Consider the following 19,404-nt stretch of genomic DNA (forward strand, 5'->3'; position numbering starts at 1 on the left):
TCCAATTACTTAGTATATTAAACCCATCATAATTTAAATAAATAAAACTTTATATAAACAATGAGTTAGACGAGATGTACCTACTTACTTATATCTATATACCTACTATTAAATGAAGAATATTTCTCTGTTATACACCTACTCTTGCGGTACACTTATGGTGTCTCATGCTTGAACACATTTATACCTATTTATAAGAACTTCATAATACTATGTGACATGACACATAGCGACAACTTCGAAGTTCCGTCGGAAGATCCTCGAAAACAGACGCTAATAACTTTCTTGACCTTGTATTAGCCATGGAACTCTGACCTCCGGGATTTGGGACCCCTAATGAACCCGTATTGTTTGTCGACCTCAATGTAGGCACACTTACATGATTCTGAGTCACTGGACTGAAACGTCACTTCAAAACAGAAAAAATACATTATATGTCGTGGCCAGATCTTAAAATTGATCATTTCATGATGTGTTCGACCATTTCATGAAATGGTCATATTTCATGAAATACCCAACTTAAGTTGACCATATCGTTGAAACGTCAACGTTTAATGATATTTCAATCAACGTTTGGCCATATCGTTAATGCAGGCCGTGTTCATGACGATTAATTTCTTAGTTCAAAAATGTTTACCTAATCGATATGTACAATTATATCGATTATAATATCAATCAAGTTTTAAATATAATCGACGCCAGCGCCACTACCGGTAGATAATATTACTAATTATACGATATGATTGCCAACGTTTGGCCATATCATGAAGTAATCATGCATTTAGTTGGTCATATCGTTAAAACGTTGTGTTCATTGATCTGGCCAAACAACATCACGATGTGGCCAACGAATGATATTCTTGCTCAAATTAGCTTCCAAACGTTTTTTCGATTCTGCTCCGCACCACCCAAATCCCCTGGTAGTTGCGGCTTCCGAATACATCCCGCTTAGGAACGGTACTGAAAAGTATCGGCGTCCAAAGGACGTAATATACGATCCCGACGACCCGATTACTCTAGCCATCAGCGACACCAAACACTTCAGGACCCCGATACCGACCCCGCCGGCGTGGTCGACGATTTCCCTCATTCAGCGCTTATCGCTATCGACCCACTAGGGTTGATTAATTCTTTCAAATATTTTTCCTCTCAGACGACGCCCTGAGCCGAGGTTCGCGCCCAACTGGGCACATTCAGGCCTGTTGTCTTAAACGTTGTACCGGGTGAGAGCCTTCAGCGCTCCCCATTTGTCCGGCCAAGTAGTTAATGCCATCTGCGGCAAATCTACAATAAGTCATGTCAAAAAAAAAAGAATGATATTCTATTTCATGAAATGATCGAACACATCATGAAGTGATCAATTCTAAGATCTGGCCACGACATATACACAAGCTCACGACTATACCCCAATGGGGTAGTCAGAGGTACATCCATCGTAAGATGAATCCCCTTACTTAAATAAAAGTTTTTTTTTACTATGTCATAATATAATAAATAATACTTAAGTCTTAATTATAGATAACGGCCACCGTGGTACAGTGGTTGAGCGTTGTGTTCACGATCGGAGGTTCCGGGTTCAAATCCCGATGCGGACAAATCACAAAAATCATTTTGTGGAATGGAATTTATTCGTTTATGTATTTTTAATTTATAAGTATGTCCAATCAAAATACATTTTACTACGTATAGTAAGTATGATATTGTTATATGTTATAAGAAAACGCTAATGGCTCTCCGGAGACTTCGCCAGATGTCGTGGTTCAGAGCTGGTTAGATCAAAATTTGGGGGGGCTGCTTGAAATATCTCTAACTTGTTAATATCCTGTGAAACGTCCTTACACATAATGGGCGATTGACTAAAAGCAATGAGCAATGGGCAGTAAATTAGCCCCGTCGGAAGCTGTAAAACACCTAAGTATACCAACGCGCAGTGTGGTGGAGTATGCTCCACACCTCTTCGACTCGTGCCCAGCAGTGGAACGTATACAACGGATTCAGATCATGATTCTGAGTTGATATCACGTGGAATTTTCTCAGTATTAGTCACGATGTCACTAACCTGTATAGTTTGGTTGTTAATCAAATCAAATATACTTTATTGCACAGAACTAAAATTCCAACAATCAGACATAACACATGAATACAGTACAATTTGGGCGGCCCTATTGCTCTAGAGCAATTTCTTCCAGGCAACCAACAAAAGGAAACAAACATTTGTTGTTCATGTTATGTACGTGTAAAATTAACTCACAGCCTCATTTTTTTATGTTTGTAGGTGATTTTTTCTCGTAATGATAGCATAGTTGATTGCGGACTTCCGGCCAAGGAGTTAATGCCATCTGCGGCAAATCTACAATAAGTCACGTCAAAAAAATAAGATTGCGGACCTCACTTGGCCTGCCCTGTGGAAACCAACACTGCTCCCCGGCCAGCTTGTATCGCTGTCCGAGTGTTTGTGTCGAGAAATGTTTGCTTTTTACTGATATCTGAGCAGGAACTCTGGGAAATGTGGTTTCTCCCTTTCATTAGTATAAAGTTACTCTTATAAAAACTCACATCATTTTAGTCGTTTTCTTAACGGCCTCCGTGGTACAGTGGTGGAGCGTTGGGCTCACGATCCGGAGGCCCCGAGTTCGAATCCCGGTGGTGATTTATTGTGATCCCTAGTTTGATTTGGACATTACAGGCTGATCACCTGATTGTGCGAAAGTAAGATGATCCATGCTTCGGGCACGTTAAGCCGTTGGTCCCGGTTACTACACACTTACTGATGTAAGTAAGTAGTCGTTACATGAGCCATGATGATTAGAAAAAAAATATCCTTTACAAATACATCCAAATATGAAATTCGAAAAATAAATAATTTCACGGGAGATGTTACATTCCTTATGCACAGTGATGAGCAAATTCATGTACTTTAGAACCCTGTCGCACATCATATTTGAAATTTAATGAGACTTACGGTTTAATTTGTCAAAAAAGTTAATGTGACATGGTTTCAAAGTGTATACATATTAGTAGAAAAAAAGAAAGAAAGAAACGTTTATTATAAAGTACTCGTGACCGTATCCGTATAAAGATTTTCCTACGTTATATGTAAATACAAAATTAATTACATACCATAAATCTTTTCGTACACAATATTATACTTAAAGAAAGTTTAAGAAACTCGTTTGTCTTAATTTGGCCCAAGTCTTTAACTTTACGTACAAGTTACATTATAACTAAATAGGTACGCATTTGTAGGTAGGTATCACTAGGTAGATATACTCTATGGTTCACTTACAAAACCTAATAAATGTAAGTACAACAAGTACAGTCATGAGCAATATCATATTACTCACTTTAGAACCCTGTCGCACTATCATATTGGACATTTAATGAGACTTACGGTTTAATTTGTCAAAAAAGTTAATGTGATATGGTTTAAATTAGTGTACATATTAGTACTCGTGACCGTACTATATGATCCTTACTTTTTAGGGTTCGTACCCAAATCATAGAATAATAACTACGTATTTCTATACGTAGTACGGCAACTCTTCTGTCCCCACCAGCGTGTGAGCTAGGCTTATTAAATTCAGATTATATACTAAAAAAAACAGATCTAAAACTTTTTTTTTCTATTTAATTGATTTATGAATATTAATCAAGAAAAACGTAATAATAAGCCCGACATTTTAACCAAGTTTTTCTATGACGTCATAGTATGCTTTTTCATACAAATTCTATAGTAATTTCGTGTTTTGATGTTTAGTAAAAAAGTAACTGATTTGACTAGTTGGAAACTTTATTTGATGATGTGTATTGGAATCGGCACCAAAGTTACCCTAAACCTTTTTTTTAACGTGACTTATTCTAGATTTTCCACAGATGGCATTAACTACTTGGCCGGATTACCCTAAACCACACCCCGCACACTTCATACAAAACACCTCATTTTACACAAACACTGGCCCCAATTCCTACAGACACCGCCTAATTTTATTTTAAGTTATATCCGTCAGTTTCTTATCCGTCGAAAAAGAAAGGGACGGATGATTGTCACCAAGTTAAATTTAAAACGAATGAATAACCCGGGCGAATAAAATAGGCATCTCGCTGGTATGTAATGCGTTTGACGTTTGAACTTTGTCGGGTTATTGGCCGATGTAAATTTTTTAGAAGGTGGTTTTAGATTTCTGCTTAAAATTGATGTGTATTCCATAAATTTTATGCCTGTCGATTACCGGCCCTTACTTTTTCAACGGATAAGAAAATGACAGGTATAACTTAAAATAAAATTACATGGCGTCTGCAGGAATTAGCACCACTACTCAGCCTTTGGTGTGGAGCGGAGAGTTGCCGTTCTATACGTAGTATTGTTCCTTATTCTACGGCCAAAGTTACCCTAAACGTCCGACTTCACGCAGATTATAATTATATGCGTATTTAGCCGAGTAACGCTAGCATGTTCGCATGATAAATGCGCCCTTATGACAGACCGCGTAATAGCCTGCCACCAGTCCTGCCACCCTAACAAATGATACCAGAGAGTTTGTATATACTCTTTAGTTAGGTAGGTACTTTCTATGCACGCGTGTATTCGTGCGGCCTCCGTGGTCCAGTGGTTGAGCGTCGGGCTCACGATCCGGAGGTCCCAGGTTCGAATCCCGTTGGGGACATATCACAAAAATCACTTTGTGATCCCTAGTTTGGTTAGGACATTACAGGCTGATCACCTGATTGTCCGAAAGTGAGATGATCCGTGTTTCGTAAGACACGTTAGGTTGTTGCTCCCGGTTACTACTTACTGATGTAACTACGTTGTCGTTAAGTACGTGAGCCATGGGGCATATGGCGGCTCAGTAACTGACATCAGGTTTTATGAAGTTAGTTATCCACCTCACAACCCACACGATAGAAGAAGACTTAACTTTCGCACGTTGGAGAATGAGCGATTTACATCGTAGAGTCCCGGTTTCGTATCCCGACTTTAAGCTATAGGATTCGACTTTTATAACTTAAAATTCGTGTTTGGATCATAGATAAATTGATATCACGTGGTTTTCAGGATTTGTGCCCGGTTAATGGAAATAGCTCGCCCCCTATTACATGGGACTTAAAACTTAGCTGGCGAAGAGTGGGTGTCTATACTATACACCTGTTGGCAACACCAACACGCGCGCGCATGCGCGATACAAAGAGCCAGATGACAGGAGCGCCGCGGTGCGCGGGACCCGCCCACTTCTCGACCGACTCCGCCGCCGCCGGCGCCGCACGCGCGCTTGTTTATTAATTCGTCATATAATTATTTCGCTGTAATCTAAAGTAATTAAATACATTTTTATACTTGTATTTAGCGTCGTTTAATTTAATTGTCAACACATAGTCTACTTAACAACACCTCTGCCTACCGCTTTGGGGATACAGGCGTGATGATATGCTATACCACACCCCGGTCTCTTCATACAAAATACCTCGTATTTTTTTATTTTTGTTTTTATTTTTATCTACATCTATTTTTGTTTTCTATTTTTGTAATTCCTGTGTGTGAAAAGCACGTAAAATGAAGATATTTGTTATGTTATGTGTGTCATATGTCCTGCCTATCTCTACGAGGCGTGTGTGGTGTTATGTTTATAAATGACTTTTGTCTAAAAAAACTTTTATCTGAAGACTCTTTTCCTTGAGTCTCTGTGGTGCTGTAGCATACCAGCTGGTGTCTCAAATGGGGAGTGCCAGTGCTAATGAGTTATTAAATTATTTTAAGTGTAGTTTTCCAGTCCATTATCATCCGACTTTCACTTCAAAAAATACATTACGCGATTCTAATTTATATTCTTTCGTATTTGTTCCAATTTGTGTTTTTGTGAAGGTTCACAAACACGTCCATTTGCCCCACTAAATGCAAGTTATAATCCATGAAACCACTGTGCTTAAACCTCTTTCGCTGGTCTGATTTGCATACAGTTCCATTTTGTTTGCGAATAATTTAACGTGAACATACAGATAGACTGGATGGGTATAGGTAGGTACTTAGTATAATGCCTGTAAAAGTATGTGACTCTCTGTCAGATATACCTCGATACCGACCCACTAGGGTCGATTTAATCTTTCAAATATAATCCTCGCAGACGCCCTGAGTCGAAGTTCGCACCCAACTGCGCACCCTCAGGCCTGTTGTCTTAAATTTTGTACCGGGCGAAAGCTCTCAGCGCTCCCCATTTGTCCGGTAGTAGTTAATGGCATTTGCGGCAAATATAAAAAACACCTTTTCAAAAAAAACTTTAATAATCGTTAAGAAAAGGTCGTCACCGTGTCCCTAACATCCTGTATGTTACTATATTGCTCTATTCGTAGGGGCGGCCATTCAGCTAGCGACAACAAACACTTCTGGGGCTGATAAAAATGTATGGGATTGATAAAGCTATAGGCTCCAAGACTCCGATGCCAACCCCACCGATGTGATTTATCCCCACCGGGATTCGAACCCGGGACCTCCGAATCGTGAGCACAACGCTCAACGCACCACGGACGGACGTCGTTAGTAATAGAAGAAGAACTGATATTGAAGTCCACCTACAAGCTGTCTTCTGGCAATTAGTAGTTCTGGCCACCCTGTCAGGGATTACAGGCATCGTGTCTGTCTGTGTAATATACGTAGGAAGGGAATCCAGGGATATTCTTCGTAATTACTTTCCGTTACGAGAATAACAGAAAACTAGTAATTTCTTTTGTTAAATCCCTTGGTAATCTGTGTTTACTTGTTACGAGTAATTACTGTTTAGTTAACACTGTTTTTTTCGCAGTTCAATGACCGATAAGAACTACTGTATTAGGAACAAGGATCTTTATACTCGTACCAAGCAAACAAAACGATTTATGAATGTGGAGAAAGAGAAGTGTCACGAAGCAAATGGAATTCCATAGTCTCTAATTACCCCGATGGGAGATAGGCGTGCATTTATGTAATGTAGGTGTCTGTAGTTGAAAAAAATATATATATACGGTCGAATTGAGAACCTCCTTCTTTTTTGAAGTCGGTAATTATAATATGAGACTTTATGACGTAAGATGATCCGTGATTAATCAATATACACATAAAAACATCATCATCAGCCCATTAACGTCCCCACTGCTGGGGCACGGGCATTCCCTATGGATGGGTAGGGAGATCGGGCCTTAAACCATCACGCGGGCTCAGTGCGGATTGATGGTTATTAACGACTGTTAATGCAGCCGGGACCAACGGCTTAACGTGCCTTCCGAAGCACGGAGGAGGTCGAGATGAAAACATTTTTTTTTTGTGGTTGGGTATCCAATGACCGGCCTTTGCGAAAGTTGCTTTACTTCAACAATCGCAGACCGAGCGCGTTAACCGCTGCGCCACCGAGCTCCTCACATAAAAACATAAACAGCCTATATAGTCGTAAGACCGAATGTTCTTTTAAAATCCAAAACCCATTGTTTAACTATTGTGTCTGGAAATCTCGGCGTTAAGAGGATATACGTCCCACTGCTGGGCACAGGCCTCCCCCTCATTCAACCGGAGCGAGTATGGAGCGATAAGCCGTTAGTCCCGGATACAAGCCGTAAAAAAAACCTTCACCAACCCGCAGTGGAGCAGCGTGATGGAGAATGTTCCAATCTTCTTCTTCTTCTTATTGTGTGGTTTGTGAGGTGGAGTACCAACCTCATCAACCCTGGTGTCAGGGTTACTATTGAGCCGCCAAAGGCACCTGACATGGCTCATAACGACTACTTACTTACATCAGTAAGTAGTAACTGGGACCAACCTGCTTAACGTGCCTTCCGAAGCACGGATCATCTTACTTTCGTACAATCAGGTGATCAGCCCGTAATGTCGTAAACAAACTCATCATCATCAATTAAGAGCCACACTCTTGTCGGTGTAGCATTTTTTCCTAAACAAACTAGGGACCACAAAGTGATTTTTGTGATATGTCCCCACCGGGATTAGAACCCGGAGCCTCCGGATCGTGAGCACAACGCTCAACCACTGGACCACGGAGGTTGTTTTCCATTCAATATAAGTAATAGAAAAACTGTTATTACTATGAAACCGGCGAGCATGCATGAAGTATTTAATGAGAGTGAAAGAAGCGAAAATGTGTCAGGATCGTAGTAAGTGTAACTCCGAGGTCTCTGCCTACCCCAACAGGAAATAGGCGTGATCTCATTTATGTAAGTATGTGTGAAAACACGGCTTAAGTTCTCGACCTGTCTCGACCTAATTGGGGTAGTCAGAGGTACATCCATCGCAAGATGACCTAAGTACCCACACCTCACCGAGCTTTCTGTTACACAAACGTGGTGGTGAGTCGTATCGCCGTATATAATGGTCGAGCCAACTGTGTTAATTGCGAAGGTCATACAGGCAGTCGCTTCTGTAAATTCCCTCAATCAGCGCTTATCGCTATCAACCCGCTAGGGTCGATTAATTCTTTCAAACATTTTTTCTCTCAGACGACACCCTGAGCCGAGGTTCGCGCCCAACTGGGCAACCTCAGGCCTGTTATCCTAAACGTTGTACAGGGTGAGAGCCTTCAGCGCTCCCCATTTGTCCGGCCAAGTAGTTAATGCCATCTGCGGCAAATCTACAATAAGACACGTAAAAAAAAGAAAATATATAAATAAAAGCTTCTGTAAAAACCCGGACCTGTCAAATCTTCAGGTTAGGTAAGCGGACCCTGTGAAAAACGGGATAATGCTAGGGAGATGATGATTATAATTGATGCAAGTCCGATGCCATAGTGCGAACCGGCGCTCCCCGTTTGTATATGTATATTATATACGCATATATTATTATGAAAATAATAAAGTTACAAAGTGAAGTTCATAATGACGCTTTCTACGCCATTTCTAGTCGCAAAACAAGCCTTTGGGCCGTCGCAAAAGCTTGCGACTGTATAATTTTCTAATTGTTCCACATTGAGTCGCAATTAATACGAGTCTAGGAGTTTTTACGTTCTGTACGGTCAGTGATTCCACAAAGGGTAAATTGGAGAGGGTCATAAAATGTTTGTCACAACTGCTTTTATCATTATAACGCTGTCTACGTGATGTTTTTCCTATGCGAAAGTTCCTTAATTTGTATGCCAAAAGGGTGGGGGGATATTGTGTTTTGTTTATTCGGAGTTCATGGAACTTCTCCCAAATAGACGTTGGATCTCATCGAACAGAACCGTCTGGGGGATTTTTTTTAAATGGCCATGACCGTACCTATACGAGACCGATGAAGTTTTGATATTCTCTTTATCTGTCTTTATCCATAAAGATTTTTTTTTGTTTTCCCCGAAGGGTAAGGCAAAGGGAACTATGCCCATACAGCCATGTCTGACGTATTTTTTTTCTTGATGATTAATGAAATGATGAAAGGTGATGATGATGAAACCTAAGCCCCCACCCTCGGAGTAGACTCCTACTCCGAACCCCAAACGAATTAACTCAAAAGTCCGCATAAACTTTTGATTTATGAAGCGGCTTCCTGGCACGAAGCGAAAATAGGCAGATACACTTTGTTTATTGAATACTCCAATATAATAACACTCGCGAATGTCTTCCGACTAACTTAATGCGATCATTAACCACAAAACACCACTTCGTTTTAATTATTTAGATTACTCAATGAAGAAAGCAACTGTCCCGTTCCCGTTTCCCGTCAAAAAGCCTCATCCATAAAGATGTGGCTGCTACAAACTCGTTTTTTTTTACTATAATTCATTTTTAGGCTATGGTTTACTGGCTGTATGGGCTAGGTTCCCTTTGGACGGACACAATAACAAAAAAAGGCTATGCTTTTTAACAATACAACTTCCTAAATTGAACATCAAGAAAAAAAATACATAATACATGGCTGTATGGGCATAGTTCCCTTTGCCTTGCCCTTCGGGGAACCTAAACTGAATAACGCCATCTATGTGATTATTAAAGAACGTAAGCTGGAAAGTCCCTTATTGCCATCGCTTGCATCGCATCATCGAACAATCTCAATCCAAGAATTCCGTCACCAAACACCTCATTACCACAAAAGCTTACACAATTCAGTCGCAGCTACCACTAGGTATGTATTAGGGATATCAATCGTCTACGAGTAATGAAACCATGCCCCTAGGGGGTCGGATATGGATATCCCGTCGAGTGCATTACTGCCAGCCACGCTTGGTTACCCAGGCTTTTTGTCAGACAAAGGACTGCCACTTAAATACCACTGTATGTGTATATCTACGATGATCTACATACATAACAGAAACATAAAACATCATCATCTCCTTAGCATTAGGTATCCCGTTTTTCACAGGGTCCGCTTACCTATCCTGAAGATTTGAGACGTCGGGTTTTTTACAGAAGCGACTGCCTGTCTGACCTTTCAACCAGCAAAGGGAAAACCAGCCCAATACAGGCTAGGTCACATACCATCAAAAATGCATTTCTTGGAAATATGGGTGGGACGGTTTACCTTCACCGCTGACCACGTGACAATCATTTATGATCCAAACGTGAATTCGAAAACAAATTCGACAATCATTGGTTTAAGCCTGTGCTGGATTCGAACCTGCGACCTCACAGTGAGAGCTCTAGAAACATAAAACGTAAACAGCCTATATACGTTCCACTGCTGGGCACAGGCTTCCCCTCAATCAACTGAAGGCGGTATGGAGCGTACTCCACCACGCTGCTCCACTGCGGGTTGGTGGGTGATTAATGGTCGGGATTAACGGCTTAATGTAAAAGAAGCACGGGATTAGCATACTTTTTTGGACAATCAGGTGCAATGTCCTTACCAAACAAAGGACAGTCTCACAAAGTGATTTTGACAATGTCATCGGAAATCGAACCCGGACCACCAGATCGTGAGCCCAACGCTCTAACCACTAGACCGCGGGGGCTGTTGATGATGTACAGACAGTTATGAGCAATATCATGTACCCACTTTAGAACCCTGTCGCACTATCACATTTGACATTTAATGAGACTTACGGTTTAATCTGTCAAAAAAGTGAATGTGACATGGTTTTAAAGTGTATAATACATATTAGTACTCGTGACCGTACATACGTGTACATAAGGTCACCCTCGTAATCCGAGAAAGAGAAGTCGTTAGAAGACAAAACTGCAAATCTCTCAACCCAGGTAAATAACGGCTGCCGTGGTCCAGTGGTTGAGCGTTAGACTCACGATCCGGGGGTCCCGGGTTCTAATCCGGGGGATACCGGACATATCTCAAAAACTTTGTTATGCTTAGGTTTGGACATAGCAGGCTGACCACCCTAGTCCAAAAGTAAAATGATCTGTGCTTCGGAGGGCACGTTAAGCAGTCGGTCCCGGCTACTACTCACGTAACTATAAAATCGTTACACGAGCCATATTACGGGCTTTTGGCTCAAGAGTAACCCGTGATTGATGAAGTCTGACATTTTACCTGACAACTCAGACGAGAATAATCTCGTCATAATCATCATAAGATGAACCTAAACGGACGTTAGGTTGTTAATGTTTACAAGTATTTTTGTAAAGAAACTAAAGTTTAACTCTTAAAATTTGTTATAATTGTATCATTTACTAACATCACAAAATCGCTCGAAAAAAACAAATCACCGCAGACGTCGATCGTGGACACAAACACAGGCGATTTAATGTACAGGCACACAATAAATACATGTTGCATTTTTTTCCTCTTGTTGAGAAACTATTTTTTTGCTTTTGGCTTTGGCGGAGGCCTCCTGCGGCCCCGAGAGTCGACGAGGTCGTCAAACTGTACGTGGAACACCCTATACGCGCAATACTCCATAATAGCGAGCCCGAGTGGGTATAAAACCTTCAAACCCGTCTGCGGCGCCGCGAAGTAAGCGAACAGGCCCGCCCCGGCGGTGTACCAGCCCCACTCACGGTTATTCTCCATCGAATAGTGGCACAATGAGATTATATTTATCGCAATAATCACATTCCCCAAGTGCGCATTGCCATTCCCTGTGACATCCATAACGAAGGGAATAAGCCCAGAAATCAAATGGAGGACTCTCAAAGTAGCGTTGCTGTGATACAAATCCGCCATAAGGCATGGCAAGGCTAAGTACCGAGCCGCGGACGATGTTAAAGCATATGCACCCGAGAAGTCATTATTGAACACTCCGCCTGAAAGAAAAATCATAGCATATACAAAATACACATACATTGCTATTAAACTTATTACAGGGAAGTTGGAATAAAATCGCACATGCATTTCATTTCTAAGGAATTACATTGTTAACAAACTGTCTTATATGGTTTAAAAACTTTTTTACTTTCATATCATCACTTCAGAGGGCTTACCCAAGTGACAAAGCCCATTTTTTAAATATTATGGTATTTTCTAGTATAAGTATGTAACTAGGGTAAAAGTGGGTATAAGTACAACGCTTATGAAAACATACTTTTAATTCCACACCGGCTAGCATACCACGGGTGTAGTACCTACCTATTAAGAGCTGTGTCTGAAAATGTTTGCTTTAATGATAAAAAGAAACTAACTTTGGTAGTGCAGGAACCCCACGATTCCGTGCACGAGGAAATTGGCATGCATTCCGGGATGGGTGAAACTTTTGCCAGAAATCCGACTAATGCCCCTGCCAGCCACCCCACACAACACGAGATGTGCGATTGACGTTGCCACATCGTCATCTTGGCCCATATCAGTTCTCTTCAACTAATTTACAAGATAAACATCGCAAAAATATCAAAATTTCACGAATAATAATAAATTATACATCACTGTACTGATTAGCCATCAGAATTTTCATTTGTTTTATTTTTTTACTAAAGTCTTTGTAAAGTTATTACCAAGAAGATTACAATTCCTTCGAAAATCTTGAAGTATTTTTCAACTCTGATGTAAACAAAATAGTTTACCATCCACAAAAATGACTGGGTGGTGTGCGACCATCACAGCCTATGATCCCAGAGAACCCATTATGAATGAGGGTACTCATTGACCTTACTAAAAATTTCCTCATTTAAAGAAGAGCTAAGGAGAGTTCAGTAAATACATTTCTATAAAACGCACTCTAGGAAATCATAGTAGTAGTAGTAGTAGTAGTAGTAAAATGACAACCATGATTATAATTATAATTGTGAAAGTTTCTATACCTATTCTGCACTGTAATGACGTGAAATGTAAATAAATAAATAAAACAAAATAAATTGCCCTATGAAACTTTTTTTTTCTTGAATCGAATGGAGCTTTCATACATTTTTCATACATTATTTTTTTCGAAAACTTTGTTGTTATCGATTTAACCATAACCGAAGTTAACTCAAAATTACGCCAACTTACGGTTATTGAAGGGAACAACACTACAAAAAAAGTACAAAACCGTAGACAAACTAAACGAACTTTTTCGTGCCTGCCAAAGTGCCGATGGCTGCCATTTTGCTTCTACTGTGAATTCCTAAAGTGCGTTTTTATAGAAATACCATCATAAAACCAAATTGTAAAGAAATATCGTATTGCGTTTAAGTTTTACAGAAGGAAGTGTGTGTGATATACGTAAAAATGGCAGCCAGCGATTCTGGGACGGATGAGTCATTGTATCCGATCGCTGTATTGATAGACGAATTAAAAAATGAGGATGTACAATTGCGCTTGAATTCTATCAAGAAGCTTTCTACGATTGCCCTGGCCCTGGGCGTGGAGAGAACCCGCTCAGAACTGATTCCCTTCCTCACTGAGACCATCTACGATGAAGATGAAGTATTGTTGGCGTTGGCGGAACAGCTCGGTAAGTTCCAACGTTCCTCGTTTATAGTTACCTTATTATAGCATTTCTGTTAGGTACCTATTACTTTTCCCTATCACTATCCTCTTAATCTTTATATACTTGAAACCGCGTAAAATTTCCCGCTACATCCTATAAAATGTGCAAGTATTAGCGATTTAGAATTATTGATTCTTATGGCTACCCGGAATTTAGGCTTCATCTTATTTTATTGAATTCTAGTATCGTCACTTGACTTTAAGACCCATATCTAGTAATAAATATGATAACAATCTCAAATTGTTACTTCTTACCTTCTACATTTATGAGTTTGTTATTAGAGTCTATTTATAAACATAATTGTATGAATTTCCATAGAAATTGTACAATTATCATGATTGGTTGAGTGCATTTAATGCTCATTGAATGTTCATTTGTTTAATTAGTAAATGAATTAATTCCTCTGAATGAAGAAAATGCATGGACATGCTATTATTTTATACTTATTTTTAAAAGGAACAACTTAATGCTTTGTTTTTTGTATTTCATGTAAGTTTTGCGAGTTTTAAGCTTGGAAAAGTTTGGAAAATATATTCTGTTTTGTTCTGGTGCTAGGTTACTTCTAACAATAAAACCTCTAGGTTTAGGAGTTTTTCTAAATACAATATAAACTTTTACCTTTTTTTTATAACTTCTTTACAGGAAACTTCATCAACCTGGTTGGTGGCGGAGAGTTTGCACACTGCCTGCTGCCGCCGCTGGAGTCTCTAGCTACTGTCGAGGAAACTGTTGTCCGTGACAAGGCCGTAGCCTCACTCCGGGCTGTTGCCGCCCACCACACGCCCCAGGCCTTGGAGCAACACTTTGTGCCGTTGGTGCAGCGTCTCGCTGGTGGAGACTGGTTCACTTCTCGGGCCTCTGCTTGTGGACTTTTCAGGTTGGTTCATCTTCCACGCAATAAAAAATGTTTCATACAAAATTGTTATGAAAATGACTATCCAATTTCAAGGACCTACCAAAAACAAAAAAAAAATAAAGTAGCAATTTTATGTCATGATTCTATTTAAAAGAAATTGGTAATATATTTCAATACCTACAATAGAAAAGAAAGAAACATTTATTAATATAGTAGGTGACATTATAAAATAAGAATTATGGTTATGGGCTACTGACATTTACATAAACAAATTACCTGCAGCGGGGGTTAGAAAGATACAAAAAATAGCCTCTGTCACTCTTCATCCCTTCAACTGTCTCCACTTAAAAAAAATCACGTCAATTTGTTGCTCCATTTTGCCATGATAGACGGACAAACAAAAAAACACATACTTTATATCACTTTCCCATTTATAATATTAGTATAGATAGATAAGATCAGCTCTATAATATACCTATCCAGTTAGACATTCATGAAGTAACTAGTTGTTTTCTATATCTTTGTAATCATAGGTAGACGGAAAATCCTTCACTCATGACATTTTCCCTTCGCGGGTTTGAAGGTCAGTCAGACAGTCGCTTCTGTAAAATCGCAGTCAAATCTTCAGCTTAGGTAAACGCGGACCCCGTGAAAACGGGATAACGCTAGGGAGATGATATAATGTAATCAAATCATGTAAAGCTATAAAATCCTACCCACCCCACAGCGTGTGCTACCCGCGCGTGTCTGCCCCGGTCAAGGCGGAGCTTCGTCAACACTTCCGCACACTCTGCCAAGATGACACTCCAATGGTGCGCCGCGCCGCCGCATACAAGCTCGGAGAGTTCGCAAGGGTGGTCGAGGTCGAGTATGTGAAGAGCGACCTCATTCCTATGTTCGTGAACTTGGCTCAGGTAAGTTGGCGACAATTATTTTTTAGGAATGCCCTCAACTAAGCAGGCTGTGGACTTCTCATCCGACATCCCTGAAGACCTGATTATGAAACAGCAACAGTAAGATGCACTAAGTAGTGCAATGGTTACCATTTCAACATTACTGTTCAACATTCAATAAGGCTTTATTGGCACGGCACTGGGCAACTAGGAACAAGTCTGATGACTGTCATGAACTTATTAGCCAGGGAGCTTCAAAGCATCTTCACCATCTCTATCTCAGTAGCGCTGTGATTGTTCAGATGTCCACTAGTCTCACCTGAGCTCTGCTTTAGTAGCCCACCTCAACATAATTTTGTTACATCACTCACACCTTTTTGGTTTGACGTCTATAGACATCTATAGATAGCCCTGGAGAACGAGTGACTTACATGGTACTGTCCCTGGTACGAATCCCGGCTCGTTTTCTAACTAAACCACTGAATTCGACTTTATATGTCTGTTTATATCATGTGGTTTCCAGGATTTGTGTTTGTGTGGTTAATGGCAATTGGTGGACCGTTACGACTCGCCGCTGTTGAACCGCTGGGTGCGATTGCACGCATTTACATAGCTCCAGCGGCTTCGGTGACTCGGGCCTATCTCTTGTAGCTTATTTTTATGTTGTCTTTCGAATCTGTTACTAATACTAGCATAATAGTTCATCATCATCAGCCCATTAACGTCCCCACTGCTGGAGCACGGGCCTTCCCTATCTATGGATGGATAGGGAGAACGGGCCTTAAACCATCACGCGGGCCCAGTGCGGATTGATGGTTATTAACGACTGCTAATGCAGCCGGGACCAACGGCTTAACGTGCCTTCCGAAGCACGGAGGAGCTCGAGATGAAAACCTTTTTTTTGTGGTCACCCATCCTATGACCGGCCTTTGCGAAAGCTGCTTAACTTCTACAATCGCAGACCGAGCGCGTTTACCGCTGTGCCACCGAGCTCGTCATCCTGCATAATAGTTACTAACATAAAATTAACTAGTTTCCGAAATAAATATTTTGAATTTCAATAGGCTCGCTCCTGCATGGGACTTAAACATAGCTGAGGAATGAGTGAACTATATACATCTCTGCCTACCGTGTTGCGTGAGTATCTATAGGTATAATCACTTATGTAACTTGTTAACCGTCCCCTAGGACGAGCAAGACTCAGTGCGGCTGCTGGCGGCGGAGGCGTGCGCGGCGGTGGCGGCGCTGCTGCCGCCTGAGGACATGGAGCAGCTCGTGATGCCCACGGTGCGTGCGCGCGCTGGAGACACGAGCTGGCGCGTGCGGTACATGGTCGCCGACAAGTATGTATTGATAATCATCACCGTGTCCATAACACTGCCATATCCCTAACACTATGGCTTTTTGACGGAATCCCCTTAACTGAAGCATAACCTGGAAATGTGTTAGGTCCGGGTTTTTACAGACTGACTGACAGATGACACATAGAGCGGATGAAGGATAATAAGATTACGAAAGTGGTTGTTGGTAGAGCTGGCAGAGGAAGACATGGTGGGAAGTAAGTACCTTGGCCAAATTGGGGATGTCCTTGTTAAAGGTTTAGTACGATCTACTCTGAACCGGCGTGCGTATATGAAACGATTGATGAATGTGGAGGAAGCAAGAGAAGTATGGCAGGATCACAGAATTCAATAGTCTCTACTTATCCCAGTGAGAAATAGTATGTATTGAAGATGATTTCGAAAGTTGCCAACTCTTCCAGGTTCGTGGAGCTTCAACAAGCAGTGGGCCCTGAGCTGGCTCGCTCCGACTTGGCGCAGATCTTCCAAGCCCTGCTGAAGGACACCGAGGCAGAAGTACGCGCCGCCGCCGCTGGCAAGGTCGGTTTGTCACCATGAAATGATCCATCGCTGCTGGACTGGGACCCAATAAAAAAAACAGAAAGCTATCAGCTGCTTGTCGTAAAATTCGACAGAAGGATTCAGTTCCTTATAACATCATGGTAGACTATAATATGACTGAGTTTGGTCTCTGGATTTCATATCAAATATCCTGATGATCCTCTGTTGAAATGAAAACGATTATTGATTTTTATAAACACTTCTTACTTGACAGAATAATTTGTAAATCTATTAGTATTTGGATTTCTGGTACTCTACAATTCGATTTTTATGAAACAAGCATGTTCTAGGCTAGCTACTGTATAAAAAACCCCCTCGGGTGGTCTGGATATATTACTCTTGTGAACAACTAGGATATTAGCAGTTTTACATTCATATAATTAACACACCATCACTTTCACAGGTAAAGGACTTCTGCATGAATCTCGACAAGGCACACCAAGAGCAGATAATAATGACCATGATCCTGCCTCAGATTAAAGACCTGGTGAGCGACCCTAACCAACACGTTAAGTCTGCCTTAGCGTCCGTCATTATGGGCCTGAGCCCCATTGTTGGAAGGCAGAACACTATCGAGCATCTCCTCCCTCTATTCCTCACACAACTAAAGGACGAATGCCCCGAGGTACGCCTCAACATCATTTCCAACCTCGAATGCGTCAACGAAGTCATCGGTATCCAACAGCTAGTCCAGTCCCTCTTGCCCGCTATTGTTGAATTAGCCGAAGACACCAAGTGGCGCGTTCGCCTCGCCATCATCGAACACATGCCTCTCCTAGCCGGACAACTTGGGCAAGAATTCTTCGACGAGAAACTAACGGGCCTCTGCATGTTTTGGCTCATCGATCATGTCTACGCCATCCGTGAAGCCGCCACACTTAACCTGAAGAAACTAGTTGAGCAATACGGCCCCGCTTGGGCTGAGGGCAAAGTTATACCGAAAGTACAAGCCATGTCTCGCGAACAGAACTACCTGCACCGAATGACCTACTTATTCTGCATAAACGTTCTTTCTGAAGTCTGCGGAAAGGACATCACAACGAGGGTATTACTGCCTACAGTCTTGTCTATGGCCGATGATAATGTTGCCAATGTAAGATTCAATGTTGCCAAGACATTGCAGAAGATGGCGCCGTTTTTGGATCCCGCGGTGATTCAGCCGCAAGTTAAGCCGGTTTTGGAGAAGTTGAATGTGGATCCTGATGTTGACGTGAAGTACTTCGCGTCTGAAGCCATTGCGGGTATAGCTGGTTAGGTTATAATCGTAATTTTCACTCTTCTTTATAGTATCAGTACCGTGATGTTCTATGGCAAAAGGTGCCTTTTTATCGCTTATGTAAACAAGTCAACAGACATGTTGTGCTTTTATGTTCTTGTTTTATATACTTGTATATACATAACAACTTATCGCATATTGTATGCTCTGTAATGTACTAGAGGGGTATGGAGCATACAACACCAACGGCGGTACAGTAGCAAATGTAGCAAAATAAACGCTAGTCGACAAAAAGGAATCTTTCCTATAGAAAATCATATTTAGATTCTAAATGTTACATTTTATTATTAATGAAATTTTCAATAGCTCCTTATAAGCTGTTAGAGTGTGTTGTACCTAATATAAGTTCTAAAAGGTTTAGGGATCCTACTGATACTATACTGACGAGGTTTTGAACAACTTTATAATGTAAACTTAGTATTTATTCCAAAATTAACACCCTGTTTTGGACTGTTGGTCGATGGACGGCAATTATGTACCTAAATGTATCTGTAATTAGTAATGAATAGTTTCATTCCATAAGTTTAAAGATCAACAAAATTAGACATTTTCACAGCATTTAACACTACTTGAAATTGTAAGAAGTATGAAATTTAATACAGAATATAATTAATAAAATCCATGCATTGTTTTTTATTTCTCAAATCGTCATAAACTATTACCTGTGTTTTGAACTACATCA

The 19,404-nt window shown here is 40.8% G+C and overlaps 2 protein-coding genes across 2 annotated transcripts; one reads left to right on the forward strand and one right to left on the reverse strand.

Annotated features, from left to right (window-relative positions):
* Positions 1-11,692: 11,692 nt before the first annotated feature.
* LOC126376943 (uncharacterized) lies at positions 11,693-12,673 on the reverse strand. The gene is made up of 2 exons (XM_050024492.1): positions 12,514-12,673; positions 11,693-12,138 (listed from the first exon to the last, which is right to left on the reverse strand). The coding sequence occupies exons 1-2, from the start codon at positions 12,671-12,673 to the stop codon at positions 11,693-11,695; spliced, it is 606 nt and encodes a 201-aa protein (XP_049880449.1).
* Positions 12,674-13,369: 696 nt separating this feature from the next.
* LOC126377054 (serine/threonine-protein phosphatase PP2A 65 kDa regulatory subunit) lies at positions 13,370-19,344 on the forward strand. The gene is made up of 6 exons (XM_050024682.1): positions 13,370-13,760; positions 14,439-14,673; positions 15,380-15,566; positions 16,734-16,888; positions 17,308-17,425; positions 17,850-19,344. Exons 1-6 carry the CDS (start codon positions 13,535-13,537, stop codon positions 18,699-18,701), a joined length of 1,773 nt encoding a protein of 590 aa, XP_049880639.1. The 5' UTR covers positions 13,370-13,534; the 3' UTR covers positions 18,702-19,344.
* The last annotated feature ends 60 nt before the right edge of the window (positions 19,345-19,404 follow it).

Source organism: Pectinophora gossypiella, chromosome 22, assembly GCF_024362695.1.
Source record: "Pectinophora gossypiella chromosome 22, ilPecGoss1.1, whole genome shotgun sequence".
In the NCBI taxonomy this organism is placed as follows: Eukaryota; Metazoa; Arthropoda; class Insecta; order Lepidoptera; family Gelechiidae; genus Pectinophora; species Pectinophora gossypiella.

Bases quoted from the DNA above. Each gene is read 5' to 3' on its own strand.
- LOC126376943 (XM_050024492.1), bottom strand. From the start codon at position 12,673: ATGGGCCAAGATGACGATGTGGCAACGTCAATCGCACATCTCGTGTTG. The intron at 12,139-12,513 runs GTTAGTTTCTTT...TTTTTCTTTCAG, and splicing joins GGGGTTCCTGCACTACCAAA to GCGGAGTGTTCAATAATGAC.
- LOC126377054 (XM_050024682.1), top strand. From the start codon at position 13,535: ATGGCAGCCAGCGATTCTGGGACGGATGAGTCATTGTATCCGATCGCT. The intron at 14,674-15,379 runs GTTGGTTCATCT...CCCACCCCACAG, and splicing joins TCTGCTTGTGGACTTTTCAG to CGTGTGCTACCCGCGCGTGT. The intron at 16,889-17,307 runs GTATGTATTGAT...CAACTCTTCCAG, and splicing joins CGGTACATGGTCGCCGACAA to GTTCGTGGAGCTTCAACAAG.